At 36.4% G+C, this 27,815-nt stretch overlaps 5 protein-coding genes across 9 annotated transcripts in view; 2 read left to right on the top strand and 3 right to left on the bottom strand.

Moving 5' to 3' along the window:
• Nucleotides 1-245: 245 nt before the first annotated feature.
• On the top strand, nt 246-1,808 carry LOC128867002 (GDP-fucose protein O-fucosyltransferase 1). Its single transcript, XM_054108093.1, has 2 exons — nt 246-407; nt 487-1,808. The coding sequence occupies exons 1-2, from the start codon at nt 305-307 to the stop codon at nt 1,569-1,571; spliced, it is 1,188 nt and encodes a 395-aa protein (XP_053964068.1). The 5' UTR covers nt 246-304; the 3' UTR covers nt 1,572-1,808.
• Nucleotides 1,809-6,419: 4,611 nt separating this feature from the next.
• LOC128868863 (polycomb protein Asx) lies at nt 6,420-18,907 on the bottom strand. 3 transcript variants are annotated; one of them, XM_054111409.1, is made up of 11 exons: nt 17,894-18,907; nt 15,994-16,308; nt 14,637-15,858; nt 13,960-14,518; nt 13,603-13,890; nt 13,409-13,492; nt 10,804-11,591; nt 9,186-10,739; nt 8,749-9,060; nt 8,494-8,674; nt 6,420-7,395 (listed from the first exon to the last, which is right to left on the bottom strand). In XM_054111409.1, exons 2-11 carry the CDS (start codon nt 16,245-16,247, stop codon nt 7,070-7,072), a joined length of 5,568 nt encoding a protein of 1,855 aa, XP_053967384.1. In that variant the 5' UTR covers nt 16,248-16,308; nt 17,894-18,907; the 3' UTR covers nt 6,420-7,069. The 3 variants fall into 3 exon arrangements, with proteins under 3 accessions (XP_053967384.1, XP_053967383.1, XP_053967385.1); XM_054111408.1 differs by having other exon boundaries at nt 13,603-14,518; XM_054111410.1 differs by lacking the exon at nt 6,420-7,395 and having other exon boundaries at nt 8,591-8,695; nt 13,603-14,518.
• Nucleotides 18,908-19,761: 854 nt separating this feature from the next.
• LOC128865729 (protein LTV1 homolog) lies at nt 19,762-21,524 on the bottom strand. Its single transcript, XM_054106028.1, has 2 exons — nt 21,416-21,524; nt 19,762-21,360 (listed from the first exon to the last, which is right to left on the bottom strand). Exons 1-2 carry the CDS (start codon nt 21,416-21,418, stop codon nt 19,831-19,833), a joined length of 1,533 nt encoding a protein of 510 aa, XP_053962003.1. The 5' UTR covers nt 21,419-21,524; the 3' UTR covers nt 19,762-19,830.
• A 1,054-nt stretch (nt 21,525-22,578) lies between these two features.
• On the top strand, nt 22,579-27,302 carry LOC128867822 (rab GTPase-binding effector protein 1). Its single transcript, XM_054109359.1, has 7 exons — nt 22,579-22,718; nt 22,789-23,058; nt 23,125-23,396; nt 23,461-24,281; nt 24,694-24,829; nt 24,909-25,025; nt 26,512-27,302. Exons 1-7 carry the CDS (start codon nt 22,658-22,660, stop codon nt 26,785-26,787), a joined length of 1,953 nt encoding a protein of 650 aa, XP_053965334.1. The 5' UTR covers nt 22,579-22,657; the 3' UTR covers nt 26,788-27,302.
• LOC128867823 (trehalase) overlaps nt 27,127-27,815 on the bottom strand; it is a 78,903-nt gene continuing 78,214 nt past the window's right edge. For all 3 annotated transcript variants that reach the window (XM_054109363.1, XM_054109361.1, XM_054109360.1), the window contains 2 exons: nt 27,503-27,586; nt 27,127-27,429 (listed from right to left, as the gene is read on the bottom strand). In XM_054109363.1, the coding sequence (XP_053965338.1) occupies nt 27,504-27,586 (83 nt within the window). In that variant the 3' untranslated portion in view covers nt 27,127-27,429; nt 27,503. The remainder of the gene's footprint in view (nt 27,430-27,502; nt 27,587-27,815) is intronic.

Raw genomic sequence — 27,815 nt, 5'->3', positions numbered from 1 at the left:
TAAATTGGAAAGTCGAAGATGATATATAATACAAACGCAGTCTATTCTATTTTTAATAATACCTTACGAAACATATTTTGAACAGACTTATTATTCATATGAATTCACAATTTTTAAGAACAATTAAAAATGCTGAAATTTTTATTAATTTTTAATTGTTACGGGCTCATTTTGCAACACTTGATTTTATTTTATTATCTCTTTCCTGCTGCTTCATTTTACAGCACTGGCTTATGTTTTGTTTATTGATCTCTCTGTGTCTGCATGCACTATTCTACGATTGATCGAAAAAGAAGCCGGTAGAATGCAGATATTCCTGAGAATATTTTTATTTATCTTACTGGTTTCGTTTAACAACGCCACTGAAGTTGACGTCAATGGCTATTTAACTTACTGCCCCTGCATGGGTGAGTACGAATAAGCAGTGTTTTTATGCGCCCCTAATTGTTTTTAATGATCCATATCCCTTTTACTTACTTTGCTTAGGCCGCTTTGGTAATCAAGCTGATCATTTCTTAGGAGCACTAGCTTTTGCGAAAGCTCTAAATCGTACACTAATTTTGCCACCATGGGTTGAATATAAAAAGGGTGAAATACGGTCCACACAAGTACCTTTCGATACTTATTTCCAAGTGGAGGCATTGCAGGAATACCATCGTGTTATTTTATTGTCTGATTTTATGCAACAATTAGCACCAAAAATTTGGCCTGAAGACAAACGTATTTCCTTTTGCTACATGGAAAGAAAGAGCTTAAGTCCCAGCAAGGCCAATACGCCAGACTGCCATGCAAAGGATGGAAATCCTTTTGGGCCATTTTGGGATACCTACAACATTTCGTTTGTGGGCTCTAAATTCTATAGTCCACTTAATTTTGATGTGCACCATAGTAATATGGCTGCGAAATGGCAGGAGAAATTTCCTGCTACCGAATGGCCTATTATACCATTCACTGGTGCGCCTGCTAGCTTCCCCGTGCAATTGGAGAATCGAAAACTGCACCGCTACATGCGTTGGTCAAGTACATTTGAAGATATGAAGCGTACATTTATTAAACATAAATTACCGCGAGGCGCCTTTATTGGTGTTCATCTTCGCAATGGCATTGATTGGGTGCGCGCCTGCGAACATGTGCGCGATAGTCAACAACTATTCGCTTCACCTCAATGTTTAGGTTATAACAATGAACGTGGATCGCTATATTTTGAGCTGTGCTTACCATCTAAAGAACTAATTATCAGACAAATTAAACGTTTGATTAAGAGCGTTAAGCAAAGCAATCCGCAAAACGAAATACGTTCAGTATTTGTGGCAGCAGATGCTAATCACATGCTCTCGGAATTGAACACAGCTTTATCGCGCATGAATATTACCGCCTATAAATTGAGCAATGATGACCCACACCTGGATCTGGCCATATTGGGAATGTCCAATCATTTTATTGGTAACTGCATTTCATCGTTCAGTGCATTTGTTAAAAGAGAACGGGACGTTAAAGGATTACCGTCCTATTTTTGGGCATATCCTAAAGAGAAGGAGCGTCAGCATGCAAGGACACATGAAGAGCTATAGAAAATGCATTGCGCTTTACGACCAGACAAGATATCAAGTGTTTAACGCTGATTAAAAGTTATTTATCCAATATTCATCGCATTCGAACTCCTAGTAATAATTCTCATATACAAGTACATACATTTATACATCACTAGGAATACATACATACCTAAATGAATTTAAAGCACTTTACTTCAAAACATATTTTTAAAGCAATGTACTTTTAATGTTTAATAAAACTCAAACTAAACTTAACTATTTCATATTATTGGACCTCGAACTTTTTGATCTTAATATCATTGGAGTGCATATAACTTTAGACAGACGCGGCTCAAGCTTCTCTAAGGCGTGGCGTGCACGTTAATCGACTTAAATACATATTTGACTTTAACTAAACAAGCATAGTTATCACGAGAATGCGACATCTGTGCACTGCATTGAAGGATCACGCAGTTGATTACTTGTGGATACATACATATGAACGTGCAGGTATAATAGATAGAACTTTTAGATTACTAACCGATATTTCACAAGCAGAAAATTGGGCTACGCCGGCTTAGTCATATCCACGTTAGGCGGTCGTATCGATACGACATAAAGCAGCAGCATTCCACTAAAAGTAATGGCGCGTGTTGCGTGCTACTGCTGCAACAGCGCTGGCTAAACCGCGCCCATGTAAGTTCGGCCTAGTTACCACAAAGACCCGGACTTAAATACGTTGAAGGACTTTCAATCCAAGAGTATTCCCCAAAATGGATGTGGAATATTTGAGGATATCTCAGCAACGTCATACATTTATTCATAAATTTATTTGCTGTTACAGCCTATCAAGCTGCCACACCAGAGCAGTATTTTCCAAGCGGAAGTTTTTGTTGTGGGTAACGCCGCGGAGCTAGCCTACACAAAAACAAGAAAGAACTCAACAATTAATATATACATGGACAGTCAAGCAGCAATAAAAACAATAAGCTCATATTGTATTAAGTCCAAAAATGTTCAATAGAAAGGCTAGTCGCAAACAGAAGGCTGCATATCTATTGGGTACCTGGTCATAAAGGCATTATGGGAAACGAAATAGTAGTGCTGTTAGACCACCATTTGAACAAGAGAACGACATACAAAAACCGCTAAATACAGTATACAACGAAATGGACGACTACATTCAAAAACGAGTGGAAGCTAGGTGGACTATTCTGACCACATGCAAACAGCAAAAGTTATGTGTAGAAGTAACGGTAAAAAACTAACTCAACTCGAACTTACGCCCTCGCGAATAGACTGCAGAACTATCACAGGTACGCTGACAGGTCATAATCTATTGGCGGCACATGCGTACAAGATAGGGATTGCTAGCAACGACAAATACAGGAATGGTAGAGGATGTTGAGGAAACTTTAGAACACCTTCTGTACGTTTGTCCGGCATTATTAAAAACGCGTTTAAAATGCCTGGGAGCCCCACTGTTTGAAGGTCTGGAGGACGTCTCAAAAGCGGATCTCCCAGCTATGCTTAGATTCGTCAAAAGCGTTGACATCCCACATGATGTCTACTTTCAGTATTAATAGAGGTCGGTCTTCATCTGGTATCGCTAGGGACCAAAAGGTCTATGCGTGGCTGAATGCCAATCAGGCTAACAACCTAACCTAACCTGCCTGCGTACTTATTATTGAAATGTTTGCATTGCACTTCAGCACATCCTTAGGTTGTTGGTCATCTGAGAATTGAACCTGCAAATAATACATACTTATTCTAAACTTCAACTCGGAATAATCCGCCAACAAACGCCGTTTTAAACTTATTTGTTTTTATATAATATTTATTGGATATTTTGCGATACGTGCGTCTAGGAGCAAAATGATGTATTTATTTATGTATGTAGGTTTTAATTCTATTTTCTGTATCAACGATTCATTATTTATTCATTTTTTTATTTTTTATTTGTTTTAATTTAAAATACAGTACGAGTAGTGTATGCGTGTATTTATGTATGTTTCGTGTGTGTGTGTGTATGTATGAATGTAAAGTGTACGCATTAGGCGACTTATATGATATTATATACAAAGTATGTTGCTTACACGGTTCCATTCCGTCTGTCTTGTCTATCGCGACTTAACCACCGAAATCGAAAATTAAATCGCTTGTGTTTTCTTATGCGCGTACGATCAAGGAGGCTGGAACTCACACAAATTCATTTAAGCTTTTGATTTATAAATTTTTGTTAATATATTAATGTAATTATGTATTCATGTATGTATGTATGTATTTATGTTTTATGGTGACAGCTGGAACCGTATGTAATCATCATTTACTTTTTTTACGCTCTCTACATAGTATGTATGCATATATTGTATGTTTGTATTTCTATTTATTTATATAGCTTATATTATAATTAATAGATAATAACGAACATAAAATATTCGAATTTCAATAAATATATACAAAATATTTATTACATTACATTATTATTCATCATTTGCTTATGCATGTTTATTGGAAAATATACATACACAATATACTTATATGGTACATGATTTCGTACATTGGTAATAAGTAATACAAACTATGTATAACGAAAAAAACTAAAACTTAAATCAAACAATTTCCAGGAGGTGCAGTTTCTAAATATTTAAATAAAATTTATGTACGTATGTATGTGTGTAAATGTCTATTATGTTCAAGTATTAAAATGAGAATAAATAGGTGCAGAGAAAGAATCTCGCTTTGGGCAAGTGCGTGATAGAAAATTCTATAATTTCTTATTGTTAACATTGTATGCCTTGTTCTCTTGCTTTGTTGTTTTTTATCATTGTAAACACATGAAATTTTTATAACTCCACCTTTTAGTTCTCATTTTCTGTACTATTAGCATATGAAACTAATTAAATATACCTAAAATAAGTGGTGAATGAAACTGGGCTCTTCATTAAAAAATGTATGGTATGCAATAAAAAAATAGTAGTACTATATTAATTTATTTATATATTTATATTTGTATATATATATATGTTATATATATAACTTGAAGTCTTTCCAAGGATCTCACAATCAAATTATTCAAAAACGTTCACAAAAGTTGTTCATTAGAATGAATGATATTAAGTCTCATGTTAATCATCATTCATTGCTGTTTATTATTATTTTTTAATTTGTTTGTCTTTGAATTGCAACTTAATACGGTTTTGTAGTAAACCACAACAATGTATGCAATGGACAACACTATTCTTTCATTTAACACGTCTTGTAATTTGTACAGTTGAAGACTATGTTAAATTTTGTATTTATGTATTACTATTATTTTTTTTTTGTTAGCATGTTAATCAGTTTGCAAGTGTGTTTGTGAAATACGCCTTTAACATATACCAACATAAAAAGATTAAAGATAATTAATAATTAATTATCATTTCAGCTTCAAAAGGCCCTACTTGAATGCGATGCTAGTTCTTGTATATTATAGATAAATTCACAGAAAATCGAACGTATAGATTGGAAGGTGTAAACAAAATTGAGCAACAGTTTTCAATGCAAATTTAATTGTTATGAATTCTAAACTAAGTCTAATCGTATACAATTGAGCGTTTGAGTTTGGTTTTGTTGGATAGCATGGCCAAGGGTGTGCTCGAGTTTCAATAATTCCGCCTGTATTACTTTTTATGAGTTCGAAAGTTTTCTGGAAAAATTGGCGACATCATAGTTCTATCAACAAAATGTTGCCAATCTGTTGTTCATCAATAGCAAAACAAACGTAATATATCAAATTTTCTATTGCGCAATTGAGATGTTGGACAAAATAAGTAAAGTTAGTACCGAATAACACGCACAATAGACTTGATCAGAGGTCGGTGTGCATTATGGCTCAATAATAGTATGTGATAAACGATATCTATTCAATATACAGGCATGTGCTACAATTTGTTTTCGCATGAAGTTGAGACCGAAAAAGTTTTCCGCTCAATTTTAAATCGCAACGGTTTGGCATGCGACACAAATAGAAATCGTCATTTATTTTCCGTTTCGAAATCGTGAAGCAGTGGTTACACGAAATTAGTGGAATTAGCTCAATATGAACGACTTTATTAAAGGTATAACATCGCTACTAATAAGCACGGAATAAAGCTGCAAAGAGATGTCGTACTTTAATATTGAGATAACAGCTTTGTATGTACACTTACACAGCCATCTGCACAGGCTCGGAATGTGATTCACCGGCACCTATGGTTTTTGCGACTAGTCCCTAGATTGCAATAGCGAGAAAGAGTAGACATCTTGACCTGTTATTACTAGAAGAAAAATACACACGCTCAGCCCAACCCAGCTCAATTCTAGGACCAAGTCTAACAATTAAACAGCTATCGTTATACACTGAACAATAACTCTTTGGGTCAAAGCTCTTTTGGAATACTTGTCGTAAGGCTACAATTAAAATTGGTCTTGCAATTAAAACAAAAATATTTCCGGAATAAAAAAAGAAAACAAAAATATTTACCATTTAAGTTATCGTCATTGGGAGCCATTACAACTACTACTTGGTTCTTCGTTACCGGAACGATCCGGATTTATATCCGGCCAAGAACTATCACTCCAGCAAAACAATGTCACAAAACATGTTTTAAGTACAGAACAATTGATTGTCAAAATAAAAACACCGATATGCTGAGCTACCGTTAGGATTATTATAGTATCACAAAAAAAAAAAAAAAAAAATTCCAAATCCAAAAGCCTAATCTCCATTACTTTGCATTCTTCTTCTTTTTAAAATTGTTCTTGAAGTTAAACTTTTAATATAATATTTATCTAAACGTAGCATTGCTCCGTTATAAAATAAAACAAATAAATAATTGGGGCGTACACTTCTGTTAGGTGTTTGGCCGAGCTCCTCCTATTTGTGGCGTTCGTCTTGATGTTGTTCCACAAATGGAGGGACCTGCATCTTTAAGCCGACTCCGAACGGCAAATGGCTTTTTTATGAGGAGCTTTGCTCCGTTCTAGAATACATATCCATTCTTTCCACCTTTCTTGTTTATGAAGGGCATGACAAAGTTTCATCTAGAATGATTATTCCCTTAACCAGTTGTCACACGAGTCAGTTATATTGTATTTTGTATTTCTGAAATAAACTTCTTCCTGATATATATAATAGATAGCATACAAGAGCTCGCATCGCATCATGTGATGGAAATGAACGGCAGCAATACTCGTAGTTCGGCATGAATTAGCATGAAGCATTTTTTTAGTATAACGAACTTTTTTTGTTTTTGCATTTAGTTACATATTTATGCATTTGTCAGCTGGTAATTGTTGTTTTTTATGCTATGCTTCTTGCTGTGTTTATTTTTTGTTTTGCAGAATTCGGAATTCGTGTTTAAGTTGATATATCGGTGTAAATATATCTATGTATATTCTATATATCTGTATATATATATGTATATCTATTGTTGTATTTTGTTTAGTGCAGAACCACAATTACTTCTACTACATGTGCGCAAGGCCTAAAAGGTTATTACAGAGACTTCATCCTCTCATCTGATCACACAAGAGACACACACCTTCGATGTACTCATACAATCGTCATGACAGAATGCGCCACATTGTTGACAAATAACCATTGCATTTAACGAACAGGCACAATTGTCCGCTTCTGGTGTTCGGGTGATGGTTCCACTGCCACCACCTACACCACCACTTCCAGCGACACCTCCGCCGCCAGCAGCAGCGGCGGCAGCGGCAACGGCCTTGCTTACCAATTGTTCGGCATCCAGCGCTCCGGCATTGGTTGCAGTCACTATATAATTACCGTCGGCCATAGTTGCTGCTCCACTTAGATTATCTATATACGTTATATTGCCTGTAAAAAAAAACAGAATTGATAAAGGAAAATATGTTTAAGTATTGACATTTTAGTAGCGTTTATTGACATTATTAGCAGTAGTATTAGAATCAATAGAATTGCCAATTGTTAATATTGTGATTATCTAATTTTAGTGCGATCTCGGCGCGGTAGAAACTTGTAAAATGGTATTAAGGAGCGCTTTTAAAGAAGTAATTGATATCATGTGGGCTTTATTCGCAAATCAAGGCATTTAGGGTATTTTGGATATCTTTGCTGCATCGAAAAAGAAGCACGTCACAACTACACCCCCCTACATTTGCAACCTCTCGTACTATCAAACACATCTGCAAACCCTGGTGAGCTTATGTTCAAAGCTCGTTCCCATCACAATCGGTTCTACGTTACCGGAACGACCCGGATTTATATTCGGTCAAGAACTGTCGTTCCAGCAGCATTCTCCGATCATGTATGGGGAATGTTTATACTGCACAACAACAATAATCTCTAAAGAGGATATCTTTGGCCTTTTGTCTGTCTGTAGTTCGTCAAGTGCAAGGAATGGTATTGTTATTGTTGTTGCAACATTGTATAATATTCTCCATACATTTTTCAAAAATGCTACAGAGTGACAGGCAAAGGGTTGACTTGTCCTTCTGCCGATGTGAAGCAAGTGTCTACGCTTGTCGCCCATTGAGATGGATTCCTTTCATTTACTCTTTTCAGTCTTTGCCCTTAAGCGTTAACCTACCACTTTGTGAGAAATGGAAAATATATTGCCGCCGACTTTTCCTTATTAAGTAGAACTTTCAACAAAAACAGCGCTTTTAGGAAATTGATTTAAGGTAACGCTTTATATTGTTGTGAGATTTCTGAATCTATAAGCGTTTGGCTTGAAAATGCATAAAATCAATTAAGAAATATAAAAAATGTCAAAAATAATTTATAATATAATATTTTAAATAATTTCCAGTTTTTCGACAAGGTGTTTTAGGGTTATGTTGAAAGTGTCAAGTGAAAAAACAATTGACTATTTATAATGAAATCAAACCAACTAGAAAACCATTTCTATCAAACAGCAACACATTCATATCCCAATGTCTTAAATTCACGTACCGGTAGTAAAATTGCGTCGCATCATGCCAGCCGTTGCGTTCGTTTTCATAGCATTTATTTGATGAAGATGGTGATGTTGTTGCGCACTGTGGTCAAGCATTGCATTAGAAGAATCAATATCGACGGAGGCAGGACGCCCGCGTCCTGTTATCGGTATTCCATTTATATTGTGCAGTTGACTCTATAAGAAACAATAAGGTATCTACTTTAAATATATGTATGTGGCAATAAACACACGTTTATACACTCACGAACCTGTGTCGTTTGTGGTACCGGAGGAGCGCTAGAAGCTCTTGGTGCCTGATTATCAGCTGCGCCTACGTTCGCCCGATGCACCAACACATATTGTCCACCACCATTCCCGTTTTGATGTAGATCATGTTGTTGTTGCTGTTGTGCAACTGCCGCTGCTGCTGCCGTCAATTGCTGTTGCAACCGTGGATTGGCTGCGACGTTGGTGTGAAGAGCGCTGGCCGCTTGCGGTGTAAATAGATGCCTTATAAGTGTAGGTGAGGGTTTTCGCTGAACATATTTCTTACGTGGGAATCCCATTCGTGGACCAATTACCTAAAAGTCAATGCATTCGATTCAGTACGAAGTATGAAACTAACTTAGTTAAAATATGATGAAACTTTCCACAACACTGCTTCAATTTGATTGTGCAAACACTGTGCAATGTAATTACCAATTACCTTATATACACCAGGACGTCCAACACCCATTATATTTGCAGGAATGCTTGTTAAGTCCTCTTGTTTGATAAAATTTTGTGATGATGAAGCGCTTGATGCAGATGGAGCCGAGGTTGCTACAGATATGGGGCAAGTAGGAGGTGCTGCTGCTGCTCCTGTGCTGGGCAATGTCAGAGTAGTTGCTATGTTACTCTGTGATAGCTGTTGCTGCTGCTGTGGATGTTGGTGTTGTTGCTGATTTAATATAGCCGAAGGTGGTCGTAGTTGTGCCTTCAAATTTTCACGATTTGGACTGTTTTGGATAACTGCTTGGCAGATTTGATAGCTACGTTCCAAATTGACAGCACCGGGAGGCAGTTTATTTACTGTTTTACGGCCTTTACCCGTAGCTAATTTACTCGTTGGCCGTTGCTGGGCAATTGTGGTTGGGATGCCGGCTTGTGTTAAACCTTTCATGGCACTGGCAACATTGACATTCGTTGTGTTAACATTACTGATGCTCGGTGCAGCGTTCACAACAAGCTCAGCTGAACGCGCTGATTTAGCGCTAGCGCTACTAAAAGGCGGGTAGGTATTCACAGCTGCGCCAGGTGGTATAGTTACAGAAGCGATGCTCGCGGTTGTACCCGCAACTGTTCCTGCTGCAGTACCACGAGACATTGCAATAAGATTCATTTGCTTTGAAATATATTTTGTCGCATTAGACTGCGCTTGTGTGGCTAATGATTGAAAGGCGGGCATATGTTGTTGTTGTTGCTGCTGTTGCTGTTGAAAGCGCTGAAGCTGTTGTTGCACTTGAATTTGATGCTGCTGTGTTGGACTAGCAGAAACCATATTGCAATTAGCTGCCGCGGATACTGTAGGAACCTGTGGTTGCGTCAAAAAGTGCCTTTGCTGTGGCGCCTGTTGCTGCAGAACCAATTGCTGTCCAATGTGTTGCTGAGCCGTTAGACCGCCAGGGGTTAGGTAGTGCTGACCGTTGGTGCTCAATTCAATAGCTTTACGTATTGTCGACAGCGTTTGATGCGACTTTTGTGAATGTTGTTGCTGCTGCTGCTGCAAATGCTGTTGTGCCGAAAGCGCTATGGTTTGAGTTTGCTGTTGTTGGGGTTGTGGTTGTGCTGCCTGAAACGTAAATTGCTGTGCTGCATGGTGTAAAAGTTGCTGTTGGTGGTCTATGTGTTGTTGTTGTTGTTGCTGCTGCTGCTGTTGTTGCTGATGTTGTACAAGGAAATTTCCTATGATTTGACCATTTGTATCTACGAGTATTTGTCGCTGTGGTGTGTTTTGCCGCTCCGCCGGTGTTTGCTGCTGCTGCGACTGTTGAGTTTGCTGTTGATGCAAATGACCGATAGCCGCCGGTGATGCTGCGCTCAATTGTATGGTGACATTACCTACACTGGCACCACCAGCACCTCCATCAAGACGACTACTGCTACAGCCCATATTTATTTCGTTCACGCTGTCGTCCGAATTGCTATTGGTTATTACAGTGCTGGACACTTCCATTTCGTTGGCCGCCATTTGGACATCACATATCATATCAGAGCCCAACTGCAAAATATAAACGAATTAATTACAAACCATTCAGCATTCAATTGCTAAGCATCCTGTATACCTCATAGTCAGTTTGCTCATAATTTAAGTGGCCACGGTGCTCTTGGTTTTCCGGTCCACGCAAGTCCTGTTGCTCTTCGAGTTGTTGTTGATGTTGTAACTGTTGTTGTTGTTGTTCTTTGAGTAGTTGCCGGTGTTGCTGTTGTAATTCGTCAACTATATCACGTACAGCATCATTGTCGTCATCATCTTCTTCATCTTCCTCGTCCGCCTCGTCATCGTCATCTTCATCAGCCTCCGCTCCGATATCACCATTATCCGCGCCTTCACCAACACTGACACCCATATTTCTGCAATTAACAAGCGCCGCCGCATCATCAGCACCTTCTACACCGATACACTCTACGACTTCTTCAGCTTGAGCTGCTTCCACGCTTGGCATATCTACATCTCCAACTGAATTCGTATTTAAATTTTTCACTTTTATAACGCCTTGATGCGTTTGAATCACACCGTTAAAACTACAAGATGATGCTTCCGTTGGCTGTTGTAATTTTATACTGCCGAAATTCCAATCATGCTGTACATGATGGAACAAATCCTCGCTCTTCTCAGCCATAGACAATATAATCTGCTGCTGCTGTTGCTGCTGCTTTTGTTCGGGCGATAATCGTGCAGGAACTGGCAGTTGGGCCGATGTGGAATACATCATGTCTCCACTGATCGTCGGTGCTGAGGTCATTGAAGATGAGGAGGACGAGGAGGCAGAGGATATGGCCACTGACGAAATACAACTGCCAAGTTCTTGTTTATTTTCGAAGAGATTGTCACAAGCATGAGATGTTGTACCTGTACAAGACACAAAACACAAAATAATAATATTATGTCCAATGCCACCTTAGGAGATTTGGGCTACTCTGAACGCTGTAATTATCTTTGAAGAATTTTGGTTTTTTTCCATGACAGTTACGTTTACATAATCTCGGAACGACGCTGACTTTAAACTAACTACAAATCGGCAACTGGCTTCAATGTAATTTTTAAAATTTTTTGCGTATCGGGCTCGAACTTTGGACGTTACCAGCCTTTGTATCTTATAATTAACATCTTTTTATGGTTTCTGCAGCAGTATAATACATTTTTGTGGCCACCTTAAGAAGGACGCAGGTTCGAGTCTCCGTGCATGAAACACCCAAATGAAAAAAGTTTTTTCTAATAGAGGTTGTACCTCGGCAGGCAATGGCAAGCTTCCTAGTGTATTTCTGTCATGAAAAATCTCCTCATACAAAATATCTGTAGGTCCCTCCATTTATGGAATAACATCAAGACGCACACCACAAATAGGAGGGGCACGGCCAAACATCCCAAAAGAGTATAAACGCCAAGCATATATATATAGTAATTTAAGTCCATGTTAAATGTTAAACGAATTGTTTTTACAGATTCGGACCATGGGAAAAGGGGTGTTACATTATTTGGTTTGAGTGGTCATGTGAAGAAGTGATTAGTGACATGCGGCCTTTTCACATATTGGACATATATGAAAGGAAGGCTGGTGTTGTGGGACGTTCTGTGTGTGCCGATCGCACATATATACACACATACATATACATAACTAGCTTCATTCCACACCTCATACTACAATGCTAACTCTACGCTTGATTCTGTTAGCGAATTTTTAAAGTTGGGGTTGTATTTGGATTCTAATATCACCTCGCTATATAGTACATATTGATTTTTAAGAGAAAACACTTCTAATTTCTCAGACCCATGTACGCTTTTGGCCCTGTTTTCGGCCTCTGAGTCTATATTGGAATAAGCAATGCTTATTTGGAGACCATACTTTACAATTCATAAAAATAGGTTGGAAAGAGTTCAGTTCGTTCTATGTGCCCTAAATGAATTTCTCTACCCTATTCAGTCAGATGAGTCACGCTGCCGCTTGATCAGCACTTCTTCATTACATAGTAGCCAAGAAAGTCCGGCCATATCTTTTATATCTGACTTGGCCACTGGCAGAATTGACTGCCTTTCTCTGCTATATAGGTTGTAGTTCCACTAACCCACTCTTGTGTAACACACACTAAGTCTGTACTTAAAGCTAAACTGAAAGAATTTTCTATTTATAATTAGTCCAGTATAATGATCTCATCTCCCGGTCATAGCTGAATGAGTCGGCGCGCGATCGTAAGTGTACAGGTTCGTCTCTCCCTGCATGAAACACCAAACGATAGAGTTTTTTCTAATAGCGGTCTCCACTCGACAGGCAATGGCAACCTTCCGAGTGGATTTTTGCGAAGAAAAAGTTCCTCATAAAAAACTATTTGCCGCTCGTAGTCGGCTTAAAATAATTAATATGATAGATTTACGTTAGGTTAAGAAAGTGGGCGATCTATAGCATTGAAAGTTGCCAACAACATTTTTTCTCATTTTCCTAAGTATTTGAGGAAGGAGGGTGGATTATTCTACCCTATAAAGCGAAGAACGTTTTTTGCCTTTTCGGAACGACACGGAATTTCTATCTGGTCAACACATTTTTCGAATAGCGAAAAAATGTTTAAACCGTTGAAACAAGACAATAAATATTTTACGCTTGCATTTATCCGATTTTTTTCATATATTAAAAGTGATTGAAGTATTTTGTGTAAATACTTTTGAATAATTACCTTGATCTACTGAATCACAGAAAATAAATTTCTTCTCCTTTACGTTACCCCCGTCGACAGGTGTTAGTAATGCGCTGTTTGTACCTGAAAATGGAAATTTATTAAATGAGAAAATGAAAAAGAGATTATAAGAATAAAGGTAAAAAATTTAGATTTTTATTTTCTAAATCCGATATCGTAGTTTAAATTCTTACCTGCGCTACTGTCGGTACTAACTTCACCAGATTCCAATACGTAATTGTGTGCGTCAGCAAACTTTTGTTCGATAAGCTCATCGTCATCATCCTCCCCGTCTTCAAGTGAAATTATCGAACAAGCATTCAATTGCTTCCCTTGTGTTGGGAAGGACTGCAGTGTTATACCGCCGCTTGGTCTAGGTGATGACGAAGCTGGTAATATCGAATTAACGTTCATATATGAAGAAGTTGATGGCAGAAGTGTTTCAATACTGTTACAGGTACTATTTCCCACCGTCGATATTGCTGCAAACGAAGTCTCTTGGTTTTGGAGGAAATTTGACGTTTTCATAGACATATCGGATATAGTATTACCAGTGACGCCTTCTTCACTACTAGCTGAAGAGATCGTTTCCTTCAATAGCAGTTCAGCATTAGATTGCTGCTCGAACTTTGCATCGTAAAGATTGGTGTTATACATGAAACTGTCCGTTGTGGGCGCCTTTGTTGTGAATGAATTTGTTGTTAAACTATTGCTGCCACTCAACTCTTGTGAACTTGAAGTAGCTGAAGATACTGATGGGGAGAGCGTTTCTTTAAGTTCGTCGCCAACACCATGGCTTACTTCTGGTTCTATGCTGTTTGCTGCGTCGGTTATATCGTATTCATGTTGCTGTTGCTGTTGATGTTCCTGCATTATTGGTGTATCTATTTTCATTTGTTTGGTTTGCGTTCGATTTTCATAGGTAAAATCAGACTCCGAACGTTTGCGTATATTGCCGCTGCTCCCGCACTCATATTGCCTCTCATGTTCCAAAGAGTTTAGCGCTAAGGTTATTTTGGATTCTTTAGCAAAGGTTTCTGCTTGAACGCCACTGCATTCTGAGCGCAATAAATCAAATGTTGAGGATGAGTCCGTGCAGCCAATATTTTCCTTTAAAAGAAAATAGCTTTTAGTCATATGTGGGCACTCCAAGGGAAATACAATAACTTTAGAATGGTAATGAATATATATTACTGTTATAGAAATTATCATTACATGATTCACTTACCAGATCGCAAATCGTGTCAGTCTGTTTTTCATAATCGGTTGTAGAAGATTCAGTTTGTTCTTGCTGACGCAGCTCTTCTAATTTTATTTCTTGCTCGCTTTTAATTGCATTCGCATTGCTGCTTTTAACAGGTTCATCAACAAATTCTTCTTCCTCTTCTTTAATATCTACAGAAGACGACGATGTGGTGTTTTCAGTACTTTCAGTACTTGCTGCTGATGTCGCTGTTACCATCATTGCTTGGGTTGCGGTTGCGGTGGCCGTTAACGATGTAGTCGTTGAAGCTGCTGGTGTTTTTGTAGATGTCTTCACAATTGTAGCAACCAGACCACCTTTACTCTCCAATTTGAATTCCAGACGCTCATCCATTAAATTAGTATAACTATCACTACTTTTGCCACTACTATAACTTATATTGCTGCTACTGCTACTAGTACTACTGGCGCGATTGTAGGATTTTTCTCCCCATATTGGTTCAAAATGTTTCAATTTCCATGGATCTAATTTGTTCTTTTCCCTTTCGGCTTCGGTTTTCATCTTCATTTGATTTTCGGGCGTGAATTCACCTTCCGCCAGCCGCTCACGCCACTCCAAGCAGGCACGTGCAAAGAACTCATTGTTTAGACTGGATGGTCCCAATTTTATAGCTTCCATTGTAACGGTGGATTCAGAAGTATTCTTGCGTTCAACTTCGATAGCTTCGCGATCTACGCTTGGTAGCAATTGAATGAGGTTATACTGATATAGTGGAGGCAGCATAGAAAAGGTTTGTTTGTTGAGTAAGGCTCTCAAATTGGTTGAAGCTAATATTGAGTCCGGTGTTTCGAGGTCTATTTTTCCATCCTTTGTCTGCTCAATTTGAGCAGCAGTAGAAATTTTCTTGGAAGAACGTCTACGAGGTTTAAAACTAAACCCTGGTATAGATGCCAGCACTTCACGCATTGTGGACGCTTGAGTGATTGCTGTAATAGGCGTAGTCATAGATGCGGCTCCAGTCAATCCTGTAGCGGCAGCCGCAGCTTTGGCTTGTTGTTGTGCACGTCGACTACTGCTGGCACGGCTTGAAGGGCTCGGTGTTGCGTTCTTTCCACTGGTGGCATTAATCACAGTATTGGCAGTAGCAGTTGACGTTGCAGCGTTGCTACTCAACGTTGCTGTCGCCGTAGCTGCAACCTTTTTCTCGGGTGGTATAGGTTTAACGATGATACGAGGAACATGACGCCTAAAAGTCCAAAATAAATTTAATATTTAATATTAAATGTACAATAATAAATAACTTAAAAAATTTCATGTATACAATTAATAATAATTATATTTATTGTAAAGAAATTATGTGGAAACGAAATAGGGAACATACCGTAAACTGTGGCTGTGCTTAGCGCTATTTGAAAGTTTACTTCGCGAGCTATGTTGTTCGATCGCTGTATCTAATGCTAACGGGTCCTTCTCCTCTTCTTCACTCAAGAGATTTACTTGTTCAGTTTTTTCTGCAATAGGATCAGCATTTATTTTCTGTCGCACCGAAGGCGAATGGGATTCCATTTTCAGGGAGTCTTGTTGGGATGTTTTTGGGCGATAAAATATTGATGTACCCAGTAAGGTCGTTCTCATACTCTTAGCAAATAATTGCTGATCAAGTTTCTATCCGATTATTTCTTTGAAACAACGAAATCTAATAGAAAATTAAACATTAGGATTAATAAAAATCAAATATACAAAAACTACAATACCTACTTTAAACTACAGTCAAATATTGCACTAATACGAGAAAATTGAGCTTTCAAATTTTCAAGTCTTATCTGATTTTTTTTTTTCAATTCTAATGGTTTGTTTGATGTAAGCCTATATAACGGCAAATTGTTTTGATTTTTAGGTAATGGTAAATACAAGTAATATTAATTGAATGACATTTTTACTTATTAGAAAATCAGATACTGGTCGACGTACGCACTCCTCAAAATAATTCGTGTGCATCCTCTTCCAATTTACATACAGCACCCGAATAGCTTGCGTACCAATATCTATGTTAAACTGTTTACTCCTTGAGGTTTTTTACGCAATCTAGGGTAGAGTTCTCTCTAGATTCTAGGATTATATGGATCTTTCTCTGCACATAGATTAATGGCGTAGAAAATTAGTTGGATATAGTTGCCATTTCACTAACTGACTTCTTAAAGCCATCTATGTAACAATCTTAGCTAATAATTTTTTCCACAGTCGGTTCTACGTTACCGGATCGACCCGGATTTGTAATCGGCTAAGGACTGTCGCTCCAGCAGCATTCCCCGTATGTGTATGGAGAATGTTCATGCTTCAACAACAATATTTGCTAATAACTCATAAGTGACAAAGATTTTTTTTGGGAAGGCAGAAAACATCCCATTATCGGAAAAACACGCACTTCTTATTTTAGTAGCGCGTTAAGGTTAGTCAGCTGTTCAAATTTTTTGCGATAAGGACTACTATTATAAAAATAATCGATGAGAAAGCCTGCTCTAAAATGTTTTATAATTAATTCAAATGTCCAACATCTGATATTTGCTTCTAAGTACGCGAAAAAAATGGTTTATTTTGTTTGCTGAAAACTATAAGACAAGTCATTATGACACGAGTAAATTTCACAAAGTGGGCACACACTGTTATATTATTATTTTTGGAAATAGGTTTATGCCGATGTATGTGCACTTAAAACTCTTAGATTTATTTATCAAAATATGCCATAATTTAACGTACTTTATATAACGAAATGTAGATCTATAGAACATTCAAATATAGTTGCATATATATGTACCATGTACCTAGTACACTGCATACATCAAATTTGTTTAATGCCTTGAGTTTTAGAAAACCAATCTCGTCTAACTATATATGCACATACATGCATACATAAATAAACGCCCTAACCTTCTTTCTTAACTTTTTACACGAATATATTTAGTTAATTTCATCCGAAAATGTTGTCTCCGATGAACAATAACTATTAAATAGTGATGCACATTTTCTACACTCCAAGTTTGTTTTGTTTTATTTATTTACCATACAAAAGGAAATGCTTGGCTTGGGCTTTCTTTCTTCTGTATCAATCAGAACTACAAGCCTCTGTTTACAAAGTTTTGAACTAGACCTCAAGTGTTTTACACTCGGTATAGTGCGATTAGCGAATAAATATTTTAACGACATATATATATAGTTCAATCAGCCCTAATATACGGGTGCGCAATATATACTTACATACTCTTTTTAAAATTTAGACTTACTTGACCTGTGGACTCATTTTGACCCTGGAAAAGCCAACTTCAGGTTACAAAAAAGAGGATTGCAATATTTCTGTTGTCGAGACTGACTCGGCTTTATATCCAAAATTGTTGCGTTGCGTTTTTCTGCAATTTTTCTATAGCCTCTGAAGCACATTTCTTCTATAGATCTCAGATTTATCGCATCACTTTTCTTCCTACCCGTGTATAGTGGTGGATGGATAAAGTCGTGCGTCGTTTATTCGTTCCCGTTTTTTGATTTCGATTTTCCTTTGTATCCATTCATTCCATTTATTCAAATCATTTTCATCAGATTTCTTTTCATTGCGTTTCTCTTCTTCCCACTTCCTCCCCTTATTTATCAGAACTACCTTTTCAACTATTCTTTTTTCAATTGCTGGAATGTCTTTGCAACTATTTTTTTTGAATATTCATCTTCTCATTGCCTGTAATTTAATGATTTTTTCGACTATACCAGATCCTCCTACTCCAAAGTAGTTTACATTTACTTCAATTCGTTTTCGATTGCTCCTTTTGCGATTATTAATTCAGTTTTTCATCGAATTTGCATAAAGTAGACAGCGGAAGAATGAAGACAAACTAACAAACAAAAGCAAATTTTCCTGTTTTCGTTCGTTTTTGACAGACACAGCTGACAATCATAGAACCAACTCCTTTTTTCTCGCACTTATTCGCCACACTTGCATCACTCTCCGAGTCTAGCTATCTTTCTCTAACACCAATGCAATGGCACAGTTATTGCAATTCAAGTTTCTTCTTTTGCATATCTTTTCACTTTTTTCGATCTACAATTAACTGCTTAGATATTATTTTTATTAAGCCGCACATTATATTAGAAATTCATTATTCGATTCTATATCCACTATTTCCGAAACTGAAATGCTAATTATACGATAGTTTTAGATTAATATAGCTTCATTTGTATGGACTTAAATTTTATGTGCCCATGTTCTGCTCAATTCAATACTTTCTGACAGGGTTGCTGTAGGACAAACTATCTGACTTCTTACGCTTCTCTACTTCAAAACAGTGATGGAAAACAATACACCATTTAGGGCCATTATATCCATGTCTAATTAGGTGCATAATCAGAAAATAAAAGCTAAATGCTAAGCAAGTGATTTATTAATGTCTGGATAGGAAACATTTTTCTCTTAAGTTTTGCTAGATGGACTGCTAACAGAAACGAATATTTGATAACATTGAAAATAAAATTTATTTTGCTATTGTCTTAAAAGCTTGCGACGTTTTTTGAATAAGGGAGAATTTAAGGATAATTTACTTTCTTCATGATAAAGGATTTTTACGATAATGCATAATTTTTGTGTAACAAGTTTAGAAACTGCAAGCCGCGCAATTAATAGGGTATAGTACTTTAGAAATATATTATTATGGCTCGGCGAGATATATCAATAAGGTTTTTTCAGCGCTCAAGAAATTTTGTATCCGATTTCTTGTTTTATCTTATATTATTATAAAATTGACTTATTAGAAAAGCAAATAAAACACACAAATGACCAAAAAAACCACTGTAAAAAATTCATTTGAATTAAATTTTGGTGTATTCACCACGATTTTTAACAAAAAATTCACAATGGTCACAATAACGTCAGCTAAACAGACCTTGATGAAAATGGAATGGTGTTGCCATCAAATAATGTCAATACGAAGGGAGTAGGAAACGGAGATTGTGACTATGTAACTTGGATAACTAGTCACTTGAGAAGTATAATGATTATGTTTCATCATACGATTGTAAATTATAATCTAACTATTGTTTTTTTTTTTGTTAAACTTAAGGCGTTAATTGGGATAGCACCAATATTGTGTAAATTTTCATCAAATATTGGTATTTTTACATTTAAAATTTTTTATTTAACAAATGTGCACCAATTAATATTAATTCAATACAAGCCATATTAGATGATTTTTGTACCCTGTTGGTTACATTTTTGATTTATTTTAACATGCGTTTGTCGCTTTTTTTCTTCTTTGAATGCCTCCGCATTAGCCTTTTTCTCGATGCGTCGTTCAAGCCGATATTCTTTTAGCAAGCGTTTACGCTCTCGTTTCTCTTCAGGCGTTTCATCTTTAGGCCTTATGGATAACACACTTAATGTGGATATCAACGATTTATTACATAGTGATTTTGGACCGGTCGATGAAATTGGCGCGTCAAGTTTTGCTAACGATTTTTCAGTGAGTTGATTGTTTTCACCATTTCGCAAAACATTTGCAGGCAGGCCTGTTTTTGGATCAATTTCTATTTTATTTACACCAGCATTTGATTCAGCCTTACTACTCCTACGACTTCTACGAGTTGGCTCTTCAATGAGTTTTGGATGATTATAAATATTTGAATAGGTTGAAAGAACAGATTTGCAGTCCCATTTCTTTTGTTCGTCATCAGCTATTTCCATTTCGATTAATTCATCATTTGGATCTTCGCCTTCGATGATATCACGATATTTTTCGACGCGCTCGCGATCCCATTCTTTTTTGTATGGTTCGACCTTTTTGCCACGTTTGTGTTCTCTGTAACATGCCATCAAAACTCGGTGTTTCTGATCCCAGTCACCATCGATTTCTTCACATGCCAAATCACCCAATTCGGGGTCATCATAGGTTGCATAGAAACGTTCAAAACGGTCATCTAGCAGTGTCAGTTGATCATTACGTCTTATAACACTTGAAGACATTGAGTACTCGGTAAAACGGGACTTTGTTTCTTCATCATTGAAACTGTGTTTGCGTAGCAGTGGACCGAGGCGATCCATTAGTTCCTGCTCATCCTCTTCATCATCACTTTCGTTCAGATTATCTGAATCAAAGTCTCTTTCGTTATCTTCTTCAACATTAGATAAAGCATCTTTGTCATCCTCATCGCTATAGTCAGCATCACTATTTTCTTGCTCATCATCATCACCTTCAGCCATTGCCTTCAGAACGAAGTCGTCTTCTAGCAAGTTGTCTTCATTATCAAAATCGAAGTCTTCATCCAACGCTGCTACTACATCTGGATCCCAATCAGGCCGTGGGCCAGGAACCGGAGCCGCTCTATTTAACATACCCTCATCTTCTTCATACTCAGACGCGAATACTGAACTTGGCAATGCCAATTTTGGAGCTGTCGTTGTGCGACCTTCTTCAAGCCTTTTACGTACTTGGTTGGGGTTTTCAACATACTCCCAAACGACTTCCTGCTCTGGCTTCTTCAAATGTTGTAAATAATCATAATCATCGTCAAAGAATATACCAAACTTCTTTTGTTCTTCGTAACGTTTAGCCGCATTAACTGAATCTGTGTTTGATATGCTTTGTGGCAAAGCTTCAACCAGTACATGTTGGGGTGCGGTGTCATCGGTCACTAAAGGATCATGTTGACTTCTATGTACTAAATGAAACGTCACAGCATTTTTGCGGTCGATGAAAACTTTTTTGCCCTTTCCCTGAAAATAATTAATAGCTTAATGGCATTTAAAATAAAAATTGTGGAATTCTTACCATTTTCTAGTACGTTTATACTTTCCAGTGCAAAAAAATTAATTTTATTACGAATTAGAAGCGAAACACATGTGCACAGTGAAAATCGTGGAGTGAAAGAAACAGAAAAAACAAAGCGTTCCCATTGTGACCCATCAGCTGGAACAATAAAACAAATAGAGCATTGTAATGCAAGGCCTACACTAATCAACTTGGCATTCAGCTTTGAATTTAATATCTTTGTTTCATTGTTTGTACGAAGAGGTACCAACATACCGGCGATAACACATCTGGAAACCGATGTAGTAATGTAGTAATAATTACTATTATTGAAATAATGAGAGAAACAAATGAGAAAACCAATAAAAAAAATTCTATATAATTATAATAAAAATTGCAAAAACATTATTCAACTCTAAGAATGTACTTTTTAAAGCAAAGGTTTTAAAAACCTTTTAATTGTAAAACGATACCTGCAAAATTGATATATACAGTTAAGCGTAATAGTTTAAGCTAAATAGGCTAAGCGTTTGATTAGCCAAAACCAATATGATTTTATATCTGGGTGCTCCACGGTCTTCAATCAGCTAATTTTAGGCGAATATTGTATTTTTGTATATTGCTTTTTCTATTGAATCCCTAAAGTACAAAATCTAACGATTCAAAATTTGCCATGCATAAAATTTTAGACGTGAAACTTGAGTGCCTACGCTTTCATTCCGTAAACTGTTACTGTAAACGATTTTTCGTCTGATACTTCTGTTGTCAGTTTGAGCGTTCCTAAAATTAATATTCCCTTCTATTTGTTTTCATGAGGGCCACCGTAGCCGAACGCTGCGCGATTACTTCTAGGCAAGGCTGGGGCTCAAAGTTCACTGTAGGCATGAAATATTAAAATATAGGAAAGGAATTGTTTATTAGCGCTCACCCCTCGACAGGCAATGCCAAACCTTCGAGTGTATTTCAATCATGGAAGAGCTTCTCATAAAAAATTATCTGGTTGCAGAAGCGGCATAAAACTGTAGGCCCCACACCACATCTACCAAAGGAGTAGGAGCTAATTATAATTTTATTTTAAAAATTTTCATCCTCTGATTGTTAGCGCATGTAAAAAAAAATTGCGTTGCGCTACTTTTTGCTTGCGTTGATATTATGCATTACGTAGTGTTGTTTATTCTGAATGGCACTAGAGAAAGAAGAATAAAGTTTATAATTCTTAGGAAAGTTCATTTTACGAAATAATAATGCAAAATTCGGCTTAAAATGGAAGGAAAAGAAAGTAATACATCCGCTCCCATGGAAGGGCCGGCATTGAGAGAGGGGGGTGAATATTTAGTTCTTTATGATATCTATTTTTATTCATATTAATTATTGGTTTTAATGTTTCCGCTCAGAAAATTTGCAAGAGCTTGTCGAAACACTGCGGGAGGAGCAAAGAAAAATGCAAAAGGAATTTAATGCACAGCGGGCGAAAATGAAAGATCTCTACTTACAGAAGGAGACGGAGCTGACAAAATGTCAAGCCGATCATAAAAACTTGCAGCGCGAATTAGACGAGCTGAAGAGTCAATTTGTGGTAGCCGATTTGAAGTCTGAAAATGAGTTGCATTTGAAAGAGATGAAAGCGCAAGAGGAAATTTCTTCATTGCAGCAATTAGTACAAGGTTAGTTTATGTGAAAGAGTCAGGTATACCCAATAAGAAGTTAACGCAATATTGTTCCATGTTTAGATACAATTGAAGAGTCTACAATTTTAAAGGCTGAGTTAGAACGGTTAAAGGAAGAAAGCAATCGGCTTTGGCAGGAAAATCGGGAATTACGGGATAATGTACAGCAACAGCAAACGGAACCCACTGGGTTGGCGCCGCAGCAAATGTTAAGTCATGTGAAAAAGACTTGGCGGAAATTCGGTGGCGAATCTGCTGGAAATGTGCTGTCCAATAGTTTCACCCAGCAAGATAGCTTTGATGACAACAAACTCAGAACTAGTAAAAGAGACTATGTAAGTACATAAAGCCCGTCATTTTGAATGAAGATAAAATAATAATACTTTTTCGCAAATTAAGGCACAAGAGGATGCTGAAGTTTTACGCTCAATTGTTGTGCAATTGCAAGAAGAAATGGCTGTATTGAAAGAGAAAATTCGCGAAGCGGATGAAGAATTACGAAATTCTAATGTAGCTGCAAATGTCATGCCGAAAGAAGATGAAACGCCGAAGGACGATACATCTATTAATAAATCAACTTCCATAGATATCAATGCTATTACCTGTGATGCTTGCTTACAATATGAGAAAAAAATACAAGAACTACATGCAAAGAGCACTGAGGATCAAGCTACTATTAGTGCAATGCAAAAGGCTGTTTCAATGTCGCGAGAAGATTTACAAAAGGAAGCGGCATTGCGTAAAGACTTGGAAGATCAATGGCAAGAGAGACGTGAAGCTCACAAAACAGAAGTACAAAAATTGCGCGAGCAAGTGAAATCGAACGAAGAGCAATTACTGGAATTGCAACAAAAATTTCTCGATACCAAAGAAGAAGTCATGAGACAGTTACAGCGCGTCACAGACGATCGTGAAATCGTCAACAAGCAATTAGAAACCTTGCAGGCAGATAATGACTTTCTTTCGGGTCGTTACTTGGCCTCGTCGGAGGAAATTGAAAGTCAAGTAATTAATTTGCCCAACACCGTTGAGGAGTTACAGGAATTAATATTGCAACAACAAAACGATCTCATACAAGCGCGCGTGAGCAGCGAGTTTGAGCGTAAAAAATGCGTTACTTCCCTGGATGAGATACAAATTTTGCGTGATCAGTTGGAAAAAAGCAATAATGAGCGACTGTCTTTCAAGAAAAAGATGCAAGTAGACAACAAATCGTGGGAGTAAGTGAAAATAAAACTAGGTAGAACAACCATTAACGGTTATTTATAGCTAGAAATTTATTTGCTATAATGAATTGTAAAAAATACATATATGTATGTACATACTATAAAATCAAGTATTTGTATATAAAGTATTACATACGCTCAGAATTTTATTTTGTATATTTTATTATTAAATGTATTTTTTTCAATCAAATATATTTTTTTTTTATTAAATACATTTTTTTTATTAAATACATATATATTTTTTTAATTAAATTTATTTTTTATTAAATTTCTTTTAATAAATATATGCTTTTTATTAAATAATTTTTTTTTTATTAAATATATTTTTTACTAAATATATTTTTTATTAATATTTGCCCCTTGAATTTTGTTTAATTTTTACAAAATTCTCGCATATTTCTTTCAGAGATCGCTTGACCGAACATTTGCTGACTATTCAAACGTATGAAACAGCAAAGGCGACACTAGAAAGAAAGGAAGCTGAGTTGAATAGACAGTTATCGAAATTTCGCGTTGAAGCCATCGAATTGCAGGACACCGTTGTAAGAATAAATTTGTAGCGTTGTAGTGATTGTTTTATTATTTGATAATAATGCTGATATTTTGATGTGAATTTCGTAGGAAAAGTTAACCAAAGCGAATGCAGATTATAAGACAAAAGTCAAAATTTTGCAAGAAGAATTAGCCACAAGTGAGCACGTGCAGAAGGATTTTGTAAGACTGTCCCAAAATTTACAGGTGCGGTATGCTTTTCTGCTTGATTTCTGATGGCTCTTTTTCACGTTTATTGGGTTATTCAATTTAAATTTATAGTAAATCACAAAGGAAAAATTGTTTTACCATGTTAATATTTCGTGGTACATCTACCGTTTTTAATCCCTTTCCCACATCTTCGTGTCATGCCCTACAAAAGAGGCAGGGATAGGGTACCATAGTGTCAGAATTCCTTCCCACATATGAAACTTTTTAAAAATGTTACTTGGCAAAAATTGTTTTACCATGTTAATATTTTGTGGTACATTTACCGTTTTTAATCCCTTTCCCACATCTTCGTGTCATGCCCTACAAAAGAGGCAGGAATAGGGTACCATAGTGTCGGAATTCCTTCCCACATATGAAAATTTTAAAAAATCTTACTTGGCATTTTTATTTTGGCAACTTTCTATAACTTTTTTTATGGATTGAGGTGGAGACTCTGCGCAGTCCACTCCATAATTTTTTCTCCTGCGGGGTATTCTTCGGAACATCTTCCTACATAAATGTTCAATTTTATAGTATAGACTCATATACAAATAGCCCCATTTAGGTTTGGAGTATATCCAAATACTGAAATCGGTATATTTTACCGTTTACGCACACAAGAAAATATTAGAGGAAAAAATATACAAATTCACAATTTTTCAATTTAAACGAAGCTCATGAAAAAAATTAAATATAATATTAGTTTAAAAATTGGAATTAGCGCGATGCATGCCCAAACATTTTATAAAAATTGTGATTAAAGAGTTTGTGAATTTTGTACAAAGCTAAAGCTTGGAACTTTGATTAATACGATTTTTATAAAAAATGAATGATAAAAATTTTGCATGAAAAATATTACGATTATTATAAAAAGATAAAGTGACTTAGTTTATGTGAATACAAACGTATATAAAGGGTCCTTCAAAAGACGCGCGTAGATTTTGTTAAAAAAAATATGTAAAAATTTAGATTCTTTCAGTTTTCATTTTTTTTTATTCAAAACACCGGTCTTAACAATTATATGTGAAAAATGGCATCATTTAAATGTCTACCACGTTTACAGATAAAATCCCTTTAGTCTGCCCGTCCGTTTTCTACGCTCGACAGAATCAGTTTCTTGATCAAATTTTCTATAATTGGATCAACCGAATGGTAGTCATGCATAAGCCCATTCGATTACGACGCATCAGTAAAAATTGCCCATAAGCTATGCTTTTGTAGCTGCTTTGATAAACGGTTCACTAGACATGGCTAGTTTACCGGAGCGGCAGCCCTTGGTCAGGAAAAACCCAAGTCATTCCGGTAACGTAGAACCGGCTGCCATGGGAATGTTAGTTGTAGCTGCTTTCGATGCTTTCAGTGTTCGAATTCTCAATTAGAGTCTCATAACATTGGTGTTCTTTAATATTCTCAAATACATACGTACCATTTTTTATATTTAATTGCATTTTATCAATTTAATTAATGGCTTACATTTCTCTAGATGTCATTGGAAAAACTACGCAAATCTGATACCGAAGTGCGCTGGCAAGAGGACGAAGATGTAGACAATTGTCCCACTTGCAACACCTGCTTCACAGTAACAGTACGCAAAATCCATTGCCGCCATTGCGGACACATCTACTGTGACAAATGTCTGACGAAGACCGTGCCGTCTGGCCCTCGCAAAAAAATTGTACGTGTCTGTGATATTTGCCATACACTGCTAAAACCAAACACAGCGCCCTACTTTAGTCAGGAGCCGCTACCCACTAACTAGGCAACAACATTCTAATTCGCTTATATTTACTTTTAAGTACTTGATACTGAATTGCAAATTATTTAGATAGTCTGACAATTTAATGTCTCAAAAATGTATCGTCGGTTTTGCGTTTACTATTACTTAGAGAAAAGATAATTTAATATACAAGAATCGAAATATCGAAATAGTTTTTGTTTCACGTTGGTAAATATTGTTTGTTAAAAATTTGTAAAAATTGTTCAATGAATCATGTTTTAAAATTAATATGTGTGCGTAAATCGTATGGTAAACATATATATTATATAAAAAAACCAAAAAAGGAAGCAGTCATATCCTGTAGCAGTTCCATTCATTGAAAGAGTAACAACTTGGTTTTATTTTTGCTTTATGGAAAGAAAATTCTAGCATTGCTAATAAACTATTGCCAACATTATACATATATATATATATTTTATTAAAAACAAAACAAAATTATAAGCATAATTAGCATAAAGAGCATGTTGAAATAAAACTTAAAATATGTTTAAACTCTACATATATAAATTAATGCATGTCGCTGGAATGCAGCACATATCGTACTGCAAATGTAAACATGTAAGTGTATGTGTAAGTAACGCAGCAAGTCATGGTCCTAGATGCAATCTCGTTTGTCATATATTTCTGCAAATAAATTTAAACAAAATTAAATGACGTCATACAAGTCCATCTAATTTGAAAGTGCTTTGCGACCCACCTTACCACAGTGATTGGCCCAGCAATGTGCCAAACAGCGAGATCGCCAACGCAACAGTTAAACTAAAAATTGTACTAAGCGATACTGTAAAATAAAATGGTTATGGTTGCGATAATCAAGCGGTGTTTAATACAAAATACTTGTATACAGTTTTAACTGAAAATAAGGAGTTTACATAAAAAAAAAACATTTGGAAAGCAATGGGTGTGAATGCATAATTAATGGAATATTTACAAGCGTTGCACAAATCGTCTGAAAATAACAAAATAGTTGGGCATAAAAATTAAAAATATGTTTGGAAACCACATTGAGA

The sequence above is a fragment of the Anastrepha ludens genome, chromosome 6, assembly GCF_028408465.1.
Source record: "Anastrepha ludens isolate Willacy chromosome 6, idAnaLude1.1, whole genome shotgun sequence".
NCBI classification, from domain to species: Eukaryota; Metazoa; Arthropoda; class Insecta; order Diptera; family Tephritidae; genus Anastrepha; species Anastrepha ludens.
This window is presented reverse-complemented; position numbering and strand designations above follow the sequence as displayed.

Excerpts from the sequence above, each read along its gene's own strand:
- LOC128868863 (XM_054111408.1), bottom strand. The coding sequence starts at position 16,247 with ATGAGAACGACCTTACTGGGTACATCAATATTTTATCGCCCAAAAACA. Across the intron at positions 11,592-13,408 it reads CTGTGATTCAGTAGATCAAG|GTACAACATCTCATGCTTGT; the intron begins GTAATTATTCAA and ends TGTCTTGTACAG. Across the intron at positions 9,061-9,185 it reads GACGTCCTGGTGTATATAAG|GTAATTGGTCCACGAATGGG; the intron begins GTAATTGGTAAT and ends ATTGACTTTTAG.
- LOC128867822 (XM_054109359.1), top strand. The coding sequence starts at position 22,658 with ATGGAAGGAAAAGAAAGTAATACATCCGCTCCCATGGAAGGGCCGGCA. Across the intron at positions 22,719-22,788 it reads GCCGGCATTGAGAGAGGGGG|AAAATTTGCAAGAGCTTGTC; the intron begins GTGAATATTTAG and ends GTTTCCGCTCAG. Across the intron at positions 24,830-24,908 it reads TCGAATTGCAGGACACCGTT|GAAAAGTTAACCAAAGCGAA; the intron begins GTAAGAATAAAT and ends TGAATTTCGTAG.
- LOC128867002 (XM_054108093.1), top strand. The coding sequence starts at position 305 with ATGCAGATATTCCTGAGAATATTTTTATTTATCTTACTGGTTTCGTTT. Across the intron at positions 408-486 it reads AACTTACTGCCCCTGCATGG|GCCGCTTTGGTAATCAAGCT; the intron begins GTGAGTACGAAT and ends TACTTTGCTTAG.